Source organism: Diadema setosum, chromosome 18 (genome assembly GCF_964275005.1).
Source record: "Diadema setosum chromosome 18, eeDiaSeto1, whole genome shotgun sequence".
Lineage (NCBI taxonomy): Eukaryota > Metazoa > Echinodermata > Echinoidea > Diadematoida > Diadematidae > Diadema > Diadema setosum.
Genome location: NC_092702.1, coordinates 28325706 through 28338765, shown reverse-complemented (window position 1 = coordinate 28338765; position 13060 = coordinate 28325706). Strand labels below are relative to the sequence as shown.

Sequence of the window (13060 nt, the reverse complement as noted above, 5' to 3'; positions counted from 1 at the left end):
CCACCACAACGAAAGAGCTCATTATTAACTCCCATCAGTAAGGTAGGGGAAGTTTGTCTAATTTTCTCTATATTTCCTTGTCGTTCCCCTCCTATGACATCACGGACGGTTGCAGTTTTGTCATCGAGCGATGATGGTACATAAGTAACCCAATGGGATTGTCCAATTTTCCCACAAACTTCTTCACTGATGGGTTCTTCTAATATTTTTGCGGGGGGGGGGAGGGAGAGCAAGAAAGGGGTGCATGATATTTAGCACCGATACGCAATACCATACAAGAGAACGAGAGCAATTTGTACGAACACACATAAAAACACATAGTAAATCATAATACACCTGCAGATACGCACAGAAACACTCATGTACACGTGCTGTACACTTTTCGTTTTCAAGGGCTTCAATCCTGGAAATGAATTGCAGTATTCTATACCACGACTCCCTTCAATTTTCTTAATGTCTTTACAACGCCTTTAATGAACATATTTTCGATTCTCATATTTCTTTCTTTTCTCTCGCCCTCCTTTTTCCCTCTTCTTCTTGTTTTCCCTTCTCCCTCACTCTCTGTCTCTCTTTCTCTCTCTCTCTCTCTCTGTTATATCTATCATATCTATCTATCTATTATATCTATCATATCTATCTATCTACCTATCATATCATATCTATCTACCTATCTATCATAATCATCTACCTATCTATCTCATATCTGTCAATCATGTATATTACATCTATCATATTAATCTATCTATCTAATTTATTATCTATTTATGTGCATCTATATATCTATTATCTATCTATCTATCTATCCATCTATCTATCTATAGATAGATAATTTGATATAAGATGAAATGGTAAATCAACATCTTAAAATATGTTGCCATTCCTCCAACCGTTTGTTAAAATGTTGAATAACACTCAAAATGTTGAACTACAATTTCAGAATAATAGTAAATCTAATATTTCGAGTGTTACATCTACATTTTTTTACACAATAGTTGGAGGAGTGCAACATTTAAAATTTTGATTCACTTTTACATCTTTTAGAGTGTATATCTATCATTATATCTATCTGTTTATCCATCTATTATATCTTAATCCATCTATATATCTATCTAGCTATCCAGCCATTCGTATATTTATTATAATATATCATCCATATACCTATAGGCAAAATGGTCTCTGTCTCTCTTTGTTACTATGACAACATGAAAATTATATTTGTATACTTAGTGACCTTATAGCAGGAATTTGGGCGAGTGAAGCGATGGAAGGTCTATGGTTTTTAGCCTTTTTGAAGTCCGAAAAACAGCCCGAGGAGATAACATACTAAAGAATTTCACCCGTCCTTTCGGTGTTTTTTAATAATTGTTATTATTTTTGTATCAGTCGATCTCTACTTGGTCATGAAAATACTGCTATGAATCAAATCAATCTGTTTTCTTCAATCTATTCATCTATGCAAATTTGATTTATTCTACCACTCCCGCCCACTATGACAGAAAGGAAAGAGAAATGAAATACTAAAAAAGGATCGATTCCTCTTTCTCATGGATGGAAAAACGACTAATTCAATAAATCGCCGATTCTAGGTGCTCTTGGACTTGGGTTAATAACGCAAACACTGCTCTCTCGCTTTTATTTTTGATTCGCACATGCGTCGTAGAAGAGAAATCCAGGAAAGAAACATTTGCCTATTCTTTACTGACTTGCTTTTGGTTGTGATTAGTTTATTGTTCCATGTACACCGTCATGTCTTCACTTTTTTCTTTCACAAAAACACACACTCGCATACACACACCTGAATATAAAACGACCCAAGTCCAAATGTTGCTATCATCTTAGGAGACCCTTTACGAAGTCATAATATAGATAATCAGTCAAATGAATGTTTTACATTTAAATTTGTATAATTAACATTCCACTAACTGAAACAAATAAAAACATTCGGAAATTATTTAATGATTTCTATTTTTTTTTCTAAATCTTCTGAAATGGACTTGGGTAATTTTATATTCAGGTATTCAATTGTACATAATAATTATATATATATATATATATATATATATATATATATATATATATATATATATAATCATATACCTGCATCACGTGCAGGTCAACATATTTTTTTTCTCTTTCTCTCTCTCTCTCTCTCTCTCTATATATATATACATATATATATATATATATATATATATTGTGTGTGTGTGTGTGTGTGTGTTTGTGCGTGTGTGGATATGTGGGTGTGTGCATGCGATACACACTCACATACATTGCATTACGGATTTGGTTCGTTTACATTCATACAATGGATTATTTAAGTCACGTTCTGAAGGCGGAAATTGCAAAATCTTGAGATTCGCCTTCACTTTGGCAAACTAATAGCATATGCCATACTGTTTTCGACGCTTTATTAAACTCGTTAGGACATCTAAACATTAGGCCCTATTCTGGAAGCACGTACACAAACCTAAAAGAGTATACATACCCGCTCTTAATCCAACCGTCTTGATATCAAAGCTTCGTCATGTCAAACTCGAGGAAATCCATGCCACGATCTGGAGGTTTGTCGCGTTTGATTGTCAGCACACGTCCTATTAGATCCGTGCCTTGTACTTATTTATATGAATCCATTCGCTAACTCGTTTCATTGGTGTTGTAATGTTCCCACATTAAACGACTTAAACAAGGGAAAACAAAGACAGTCAAAAAGAAATCCCAAGCCTCGCCACCAGATGTACAAGGAGACTATCCTGCCAATCCGCCGTGACTCGATCGAGCCACGATTCGCCGGTGAAATGTGCAGTCGCGTGTGAACGATACAATCGTGCGCGATCCTGAGCTCTTATCGCGATCGAAAGAAACAGGTCGAAAGATCAACGCCTCGGCAGACGATACCCTTAGCTTTGTTATGTAGCGGAGTACGACTCATCTTTGAGAATTCTGAGGGGATGGGTAGAATGGCTGTAATATATCTATTGGAAAAAGAGTATCGACATTGAATAGATACGAGAGTCCTTAAGTGGGGGGGGGGGGGTACAGGGTAGTGTTCTTATATTGACGCCGATGAGAAGGAATTTGCAAAGAATAGGTATACAGCCTTACTTTTATTTTAATTGATGACGTAAATACCTTTGTTATGACGTATACCTTTCCTTCAATCCTAACTATCGCGCTTTTCAGTCAGTATTTTTGTCGCTGTCTGCTTTATGGCATCTTTGTCACTTTTTTTCCCCCTCAGTCGCCTTTTCCTTTTTGTTGACAGTATCCACTCCCTCTTTGTTACTTTGTTTTCTATGCCTTTCTTTTGTATTCTCTGTCTCTTGTGTATTATGTGTCAGTTTGCATGTTCATTTTCTTAAGAATTTCAGTTTTCAGACAATAATGGTGATTACCAAAATGCCAACATAGTAGCAGTAGTACAAATAGTAGTAGTAGTAGTAGTAGTAGTAGTAGTAGTAGTAGTAGTAGTAGTAGTAGTAGTAGTAGTAGTAGTAGTAGTAGTAGTAGTAGTAGTAGTGGTAGTAGTAGTAGTAGTAGTAGTAGTAGTAGTAGTAGTAGTAGTAGTAGTAGTAGTGGTAGTAGTAGTAGTAGTAGTAGTATTGTACGTAGTAGTGGTACTGGTATTAGTAGTATTACTAGAAGTACGAGTAATGATCGTAATCATGCTGAGGATAGTAATATTGATAATACTTATGATGATGATGTGATGATAATAATAATAACAACACCACCACCAACAACAACAATATTAATGATGATGATAATAATAAAATTAATAATAATAATAATAATAATAATAATAATAATAATAACAATAAAAGGAGGAGGAAGAGAAGAATAACGATAATGATCATTATCAATATAAAATATGATAATATCAATTTACAAACTATGCTTCTCTTGTGAATTCCTCTTTTCCATAGAGTTACAAAATAAGTTTGTATTGCTTACTTGTCTATTTATCTAAAAACAAAGTTGATATCAATATAATTGTATCCATGTTTTGTTGAAATTGATGTGATTCAAAGTTGATTGAAATATTATGTATTCATGTAAGCGTTATATATATTGGTTTGTATTACTTTATGTGGAAATAAAATCACTTGAATTGAATATTATATCATGCTCTTACGTTTAAACAGTTCTTTTTGAATTGCCGTTATTTATAATCATGTTTAACCTCATTAATTTAAGTTCATTTCATTTATTTTCATCTTAAAAAAGAATGTAAATGTACAAAACATATAAAAGATAATACACATATTCTACATGATTACATCGAAATATGACATAAACAATAAATATTGAGGTGGTTAGATGCACGATATTTAATAAAACAATCATACGCAATTCTCTCACTTCTCTCTCGGTACAGTTGCATCGATACTATTTGAAGAAAAAAGTCATAATAAAACATGTATTTCAACCGTCTAATGCCCATATCTGTGAACTAGATTGATATGTGAGTATATTTTAGTACTTTACAGGGCCACTTTTTGTGCACCATACAAAGGAATACATAAGGTGTCATCACTTTGTTAGCTCATGAAACCCGGAAGTGGGCCCCCACACTTTTGAAAACACTGCGCCGTTCCTGCTTTACATAATAAATTATGATGAATTACCCGAGTACTGACATAAGTACTGTACAATTTCTTCACTACAGAATAAAGTATTCAATAGCACGAGTGTAACGTTTACTATAGTACTGAAGGCATGCAAAGCAAAATACCAAGTATTCATTCATGTTAGTATCTTTCTGATTGTAATGTTTCATTATCAAACATGATCATGAGAATTACGGCATGTTTTTTTATTTTTCTTCTAGTGCTGTCATGGCTTCGCCCATAGAGGTCGCTGTGCATGTTGTTGTACCTGCCCCACAATCTAGATATTGTTGTATAGTTTAAACCAAGGAGGTTTTTTACATTGGAGTTCCAACTGGCTGTGATTATTCGAACAGTTGTCAGATTTCTATTGATGTACAAAGGAATTCCACAGGTGCACTTGTGCCTTTGATGATCGATGATCCTTGCCGCCGTCTTGCTCAGCATTCTGAAGATTTTGGGCAAAAGTGTAAATCTGAGCTGTATCATGTGAAAATGTTTAAAACTGTACCATCCTGGAAAGCTGGTTTAATCACTTTTCCGCTTAGTTTCCACAAATGAAACTAATATGGAATGATCTTCAAGTATAATTCTTTATTGATAGATATATCAGATTAGTGCCCGCGTATGCCCAGTCGAGTAATTTTCATCTTCATTTCAGCATTTTTTTTTTGCTCAATTTCTCTTCGCGCATCCTCATGTCTGTACCACCTACCTTTTATAAGAAGGGATAGCGAAAAGTAATTACCATCACAAAGAAATATCTTCCTTTGAAAGTGGCTAGTGATTATGCATGAGACATGAGTCAATTGTCTTCCTAGGCAGATCCTGTTTTGCACATCACCATGCATCAAATATTTTTGAGCGGCGGCTTCGAACATCTAGCAAAGGAAATAAGACGGTTGTGACTCCATTCTCTAGCACCTCCTTGGTTTAACAGTGTGCCACGATTTGATGTGTAGTTTGCACTAATTCATTCATACATGTATATGGAGTAAATCAACTGAGGTGAGTTATTTACTCAGAATACAGTCTATCATCTGAAATTAATTTCATGTGCTTTACTTATGATTCCAGTCTGTAAAGATAATGGAATCACGCATCACACCTAACGAAAATATCATCTAATGAAACGTTGTAGATATTTTTTTTTGTATTAAATTTGGTTTCGTGCCTACACAATCATACATCATGAAGTTCCACTGCTGTTGAGTATCTATCTACATATAAAAGGAAAATATGAAAAATGAATAATATAAGTCACACTCAGCATTATTCTTGAAAGGTGAATAAAATGTTGTTTTCATATGAACACATTGGTATGAAATGCATGAAGAAATATCAAATTGTTCATGGTAATTCGGAATTTTATGAATAACATTGGCAGCACATAGAAATTAGCTGGTATATTGCTCAAACCGAAGTTCTGATTGCCTCCCGATGTAAATTCGCAAATGAGAAGGTATTGATTGGATTCTAATCTATGGGATTATATTTTATTTGCCTTGAGTGTTTAGGCTTCCTTTCAGTCGTCTGAACACAACAAATTCTTTTCAAGATCACACCATCATTGACTTAGCGAAATCACAGATATTGTCTCTGCAAGACTGCTTGCCATAATTGTCAAAAGCAGGAAATTCATTGGCTAGTCATTAAAGAATGTGTCCGGAGAGACATAAGTTGAGAATTTATGAGTTACGAATTTTTTCTGAATAAATTGCATCATTCAAATCATGTAATCCGAATATCACTTTGTCGACATAAACTAAGATTTAGACATCATATGCCAATCGAATGTATCTCGAAGGTGATTAAAACATTGAGGTATTGTGAAAGATAATACGACATTTCTCACCGTCAGATCCAAGTATAGTTTGGCTTATTGTGGTTTGGAAATGCTTTCCCGTTGCAGTGGAAGACTTCCAAATGAAATTATAAATGCTAAAAAAAAAATACAAAAGTCAGCCACCATTAGCATCTGCCGGCTAGATTTTGGACCAAAAAAAACAAACCAAAAAACAAACCACACAAACAAACAAACAAACAAACAAACGACAACAACAACAAACAAATAAATTATGACTTTGAGTTTTGGTTTATTTACAGCAAAACATGTTTGCATGAGAATATAAATACATAAGGTACGTATTTTGCATGAGTATGCAAGCGTGACAATATAAACACAGCATAGAGAAGCACTCTGAGAGCGCTGACCTCCGCCAAGCAAGCAAATCATTTTCACCAGGGGGCATTTCATGAAGCATTTTGTCCGACGAAGTTGTCGGACAAATTTGCTCTCAGCCAATCAGATGCAAGGATTTCAGTAGCTTATAACAGTCTGTCAGAAAAATATCCGACCAAAACGCTTCATGAAATGCCCCCCTGATCTCGTTCTTCCATAGAGATATCAGTGATTTCCACTCATACGTACTTATAGCATTGTGTGCTGAAAGTTGCCTGATTTCCCAATAAAGAAGCCTTTGTTACGTCATAAACCCTCAGCTGCACGGCGCGCCTCGCCCCAGCAGAAACTAGAGCACGCACTTTAGTGCGCGCAGGCACTCCTCATATACGCGCAGCCTGAACTCCCAAGTTCATTGACCCTACCTGACAAAATATAAAAAAAAAAATCCTTCATAAATTCCCCCCAAATTCTCGGATCACTACCAAAAGTTAATCATTTGTTACTTGTGTCATTCTCACCCTTTCCTGCAAGTTTCATCCCAATCCGTTAATTACTTTTTGAGTTATTTTGCACACAGACAAACTAACTTTACTAACGAACACACACACAAACCAACGGTAACGAAAACATAACCTCCTCTCTTGGAGGAGGTAATAATGTACATGCATACATAATCATAATATTTACCTTGATTGTTGAGAGAGGGAGGGAGAGGGAGAGAGAGGGGTGGGGTGGGAGTGGGGGTGGGGTGGGGAAGGGGAGAAACGCTGCTAAAGGGAGAACCAAAAGTTAGTTCAAGTGCTAATTGAGGTTCTCCAATGATTTTGTATACTGGAAAAAATCAAGATACACCAATAGTACAAAAACCTTCAATTTAGTTCACAATAAACTTATACCTTATCATCAACCTTTAATAACAATTAATGAAATATTAGATTTTTACGAAATGAAAACCTTGTTTAGTATGTTACATGAAAATGATTTATTGATTGTTAGCTTGACTGAGTTTTTTTTTTTTTTTTTTTTTTTTGTAAGAAGAAGTAAGAAGAAGTGTAATGTCAGCTCGAGTGCAGACGATACAAAAATTGTAATTGGGAATTGCGCCATCTCTTGACAAACTACCCGGTAGTTGTGACCTATCGGATCCGGAAAGAGAAGATGTGGAATGCGTGTTCACCCAGGAAATGCGCAGCCACCAAAACTTGCTACCACCGCCATTTTGTTAGGTCAATTTTTCCTTAGTTACACATGTATATGGAGTGCGGGCTGTGTCTCCGAAGCGTAAAAGCCATTGTCATATACAAACGTGCATTGTTACGTCATAATCACTAGCCACTGGACGGCGTACTCTTGCTTGCGCGCGTACCAGTGGCCCAGTCTGACCGCGCCTAAGCGTGCACTCCATATAAGGAAAAAATGCCCTAAGAAGATGGCGACGGAACACGTTAATTTGGCTGCACGGTCTCGTGTATGTTGGGAATAGGGACACGCATTCCACTATGTTTTAGTTCGGTGGAGAAGATGCGCATTTCATGAAGATACTACAGCGTAACTCCATGAGCGTTCACATCGACACTACCTATTACCTCCGCAAAGGGAGGAGGTTACTTTTTTTCGTTACCGTTGGTTTGTTTGAATTTGTTAGTTACCTCCGCCGCCAAGGGCCTGGTTCGTGACCGTTGGTTTGTTTGATAGTTAGTTAGTTTGTCCGTGTGCAAAATAACTCAAAAAGTTGTGCACGGATTTGGATGAAACTTGCAGGAAAGGTTGAGAATGACACAAGTAAAAAAAAAATGATTAAATTTTGGTAGTGATCAGGAAATTTTTATGGATTTTCTGAAGGATTTTCGGTATTTTGCCAGGCAGGGTCAATGAACTTGGGAGTTCAAGCTGCGCATTTTTGAAGTTTTCATGCGCGCACTAAAGTGCGTGCTCTATGGGGCGAGGCGCGCCGCGCATCTGAGGGTTTATGACGTAACAAAGGCTTCTATATTGGGAAATCGGGCGATTTTTCAGTGGGTGGAAATCACTGATCTCTATGGAAGAGCAAAATCATTGGTGGAAAGTAATTGCTTGGCGGAGGTCTGCGCTCTCGGAGTGCTTTTCTAGTTGATAATCCTTCGGTTTATCTGGTTCTACGCTCAGATTAATCAATAACAATGTGCATGCGCTCATGATTAAGTCAGCAAACAAATACCCTTGTTTTCTTCTCTCTTTGGATGTTTTCCAAACTTGGGTGAAAAACCTGTCTTTCGTCTTGAGTTGAAGTTTGTTGTTGTCTTTTTAAGGCAGAACCGATTATATACTTCATTTCGTGTGTAAATGTTTGATCGCGGTCATTAAACAAAATGATGTGATCATGTTTTCCGTCACGGGTCATTTTCTGAATATAGTTACAAAAGATATTCGTCCATCCATATCATAATTCCTATATCCATTTCGCCCGCCATGGTGCTCTAATACAGCACAATCTGAAATTAGTTGCGTCAGTGGTAATGTCTATATAGGATAAGGGTTAGGATTAGGAAACTGGAAGATATCTTTGTAGATCTTTGCGGGAGATGTAGATGACTCTTCACATGAATCAAAGGAGAGCAGTTATACACGCCTGAAATAATCTGTGGAAACAACATTACATCCAAGAGTGTCTACAAAAGCGAGTGAACTTCTAGAAGTTAGTGAAGATGCCACAACTTTTAGAATTTAAACTGTAGCATGATTTTGCTTGTAGGCCTACGTTTTTAAGGCTTTTGTGGACAACTGCACTTGATATCTTGACAAAGTTGACACCAATCGGAGAATAAGTTCAAGTTCGGAACAGGATCACACATCGTGTCATTCTCCCCATGACTGATGTACTAGCCCAATAAGAGATAAGTTTTGATCTTATAGAGAAAAAAACAGCGACTTACAAACCATAAAAATCCTGTAAGTCTCCCTTTGAAATTATGAAACAGCTGAAAAGCAATGTTAGAAGACAAACTCACCTGAAATGTAAATCGATATCCTCCAGAAAAACAAAAACAAACAAATAGACAGACAAAAACAAACACACAAAAAACCCCAAAACAACAAAAAGTTAAACAACACCAAAACAAAACGGTTACAGCTCGTTATTCCGAATGTTCGTTATTCCGAAGGCTCTTCACTCCGAAGATTCGTTATTCCGAAGGTTCGTTATTCCGAATTTCATTTTCGGATTAACAAATCTTCGGAATAACGAACTTCCGCAATAACGCCACAAATGTTCGGGTTAACGAACCCTTTTACATTTCCGGATTAACGAACCTTTAGGTATAGGGAATTTTTGTGTTTCGGATCAACGAACCTTCGGAATAACGAACCTTCGGAATAGCGAACCTTCGGAATAATGAACAGCACCCAACAAAATAAGGGAAACAAAATCATTTATCATACAAAAACGAGAGCAAGAACAATGCCGGTGAAGTACGTGACAAAAAGAAAGAAAGAAAAAGAAATAGAAATTTGAAGAAGGCCGATGAACAAACAAAGAAACATACATGGAATTATCAAATCATTTTCAAACCAACCAAGGTAAAACAATATATAGGTAAACTCATTTTCGTTCTGTTGGGTTTACATATGAGAAAACCATAACAGGTTCTTGGATACACAACCCCCACACAAAAAGTTTTGGGGGCAATAATAATGTGGATTCACCCCGGATATCTGTTGATTGAAAAGCCATCCATGGACTTTTATGTTTTATGTTTTACTAGTGGACTGCATAACTGGTGTGTAAACGTGCGAGGAAGTTTGACTCAAATGTACTTGTAATCTAAATGAAGCGTAGGTTGGCGACTTCGCATGGCAGCATGTAAACAGTGGAGACGCAAACGAAATACACTGTACAGTAATAATGACATTGAGCATGCGCAAACGGTCAACAACAGCAAGATGGCTTCGACAAGAAGCTAACGAACGTTCTTCGATTTGAAAAAAACAAAGTGCTTGGCAGCCTCTGTCGTAATTCCCGACACACCGAAATAAGAACCAGACGTTTAGGCAGGATTACTTAGACACGTCGTGTAAAGCTTCATAATGGTGGCCTATCTTTTATCCAGAATTGTCGTGTAAGTATCACTTTACTGGCATTTTGAAATATTTATTTGCGCTGCAGACGTCATCTGTGTATGTAAGCGCCCGTTGTGCATCGCTAGGCTGAGGTCGGGTACATACAGCTGGCGAAACAGCTACCCGGCTGTTTCATGGCACATGCTGGCTGGCTGCCCGCCCGGCCTGCTGCTAACGCTGCGGTGATGTATGCCTCCAAAGACCCTATTGATAAGAACCATACTCGTACACTACATGCTGCAAAGAGCTATACAGCTGTAAGACTCTAAGAGCACTGTGTTCGGATAGGAACAAAACAGTAAATGCTCTCCTTGCCCGCCTTGGAAAAGTTGTAAATTTAGTGTAACTGTTCGATAGACTTGTCTAACCCAACTCTTCTTGCAGTGATTTCTAAACTGCCACGATCATAAAACTTTCAGATTTTACATTGCGTTTTTAGACCTGCCATAATCATTGTAGATTCTACAATGATTTTTAGCTCTCGGTTAACTTTGCTTGAACTGATATGTCACATACAACTCTGTGCTCTGTAGATAATGAGCTGGCGCTGGCTATCCTCAGTTTCAGATTGTGCAGGCAACGTACACCGTAATTGCTTGCGAAAAGTAGGCCCTAACGTAGTCGTAAGTTGTTTTGAGCAACCACATGAAAATCGATGTTGATATCAATACTTCCCAACCATGGATTTGGTTCGAAATTTATGTGAGTGATTGAAAATAAGGTAGGATCTGTATATTTCCTGTCATTTCGGTGTAATTTGGTGCTGTGCGTAATTTGAAATAACTAGAAACCCTAATTTAATTTCTAGCCACTCTAGTATTATATGGATCATATTCATAGGAAAGTACTTAGAGCCGATGATACTTTATATCCCTAATGATATACGTATGTAAAAGGGGCCTAATGCATTTTCACTCAGACCCCATGCACTACATCACATAGTCGCCCCTATCATTCATCCATTTTTGTACTCTTGACCACTCTTTAGCCATATTTCTATAGGGTAAGGGTATAGTAGCCCTACTACATATCGACCACCCTTATTGAAACCGACCGCGTATAATTCGCGCACTGAACACTTAGTACGCACTTTTCTGCGCGCAAAGCACATAAAAATAGATTGGCTTTGAATGTAGATTAGGATGGTGTGGGAAAACGCGAATATTCACTGTTCATTAATGGTTTTAATCAAGGACAAAATTTCGAATGAATATTTTCACCGAATCGTAATGACAGCACAATGTAATGTCTATGGAAGTTTCTAAAAGGCTTCTAAAAAGCTTCGTACAACACGGTGTTCAATACAACTCGGTTTACGTGCATTGTCAATGCAAAATCAGCGGTCGATCCTAAAAACGCGATTTACCGCGGGGAGCTGAAACGAGGCCACGCAAGTTCGTCGGCGATATTTTTGCACTGAAACTTCGAATCGAAAAGGGAACAACGGCATTTGATAGAGCTGGATTTTTTCAATCACGTAGGTCAAGTTTTTTACGTGAATTTCAGTGTTAAATATTCTTATCAAGCAAATAAACATTAGGCGGTCGATTAGTAGTAGGTCCAACCCTACCAGTATTCGGTCAGCTACCGGTATTCGGTCACTTATCACTTGTCACCAGCCAGTAAGTTCAACTGTCACAACACGCGCAAATCACATCGATTCACATACTTGCACACTCATTCACAACAGGAAACTCCCTTAGCCCCCTCCAAAAATCAATCCAAAATCCCAAATTTTACTGTCAAAAGTGCAGAATCGGCGCTACTTTCCAAAAGCGCGCGCGGATTGAGCCCAGTTTTAAGAGTACGGGTCGCTGAAAAAGCGCTAAATAGAGAGAAATACGCCGTTCTTTCGCGGGATTTTTTGCTTATCGCAAGCTTGGACTGTGATGGTATCCTCAAAAACGCAAAAGAAAAACAAAATTTCCGTACGTGCCGATACAGTGTCTCAATGTACAAGGGTTGAATGCAAGTGTCGATTCCCCAGTATTCGGTCACCAATGGGTGCCGCAACATTGCCGATGCAATTTTGCGCCAACGAGGTAGCACACGGCGCATTTTTCAGCTGCCTTGAACATGCGCTGGCTTTGAACGCGCATATCGCATGACCGAATACTGGTCGCGGTGATCGTATTCTGGGGAATTTTCAAGGTGATATGTTTTGGGATTTTGT

At 37.5% G+C, this 13060-nt stretch overlaps 1 protein-coding gene across 1 annotated transcript in view; it reads left to right on the top strand.

The window, feature by feature from the left end:
- Nucleotides 1-10720: 10720 nt before the first annotated feature.
- The window catches only part of LOC140241789 (receptor expression-enhancing protein 2-like), a 91988-nt gene continuing 89648 nt past the window's right edge, over nt 10721-13060 (top strand). The window contains exon 1 of the mRNA XM_072321540.1: nt 10721-10886. Within this exon, the coding sequence (XP_072177641.1) occupies nt 10855-10886 (32 nt within the window). The 5' untranslated portion in view covers nt 10721-10854. The remainder of the gene's footprint in view (nt 10887-13060) is intronic.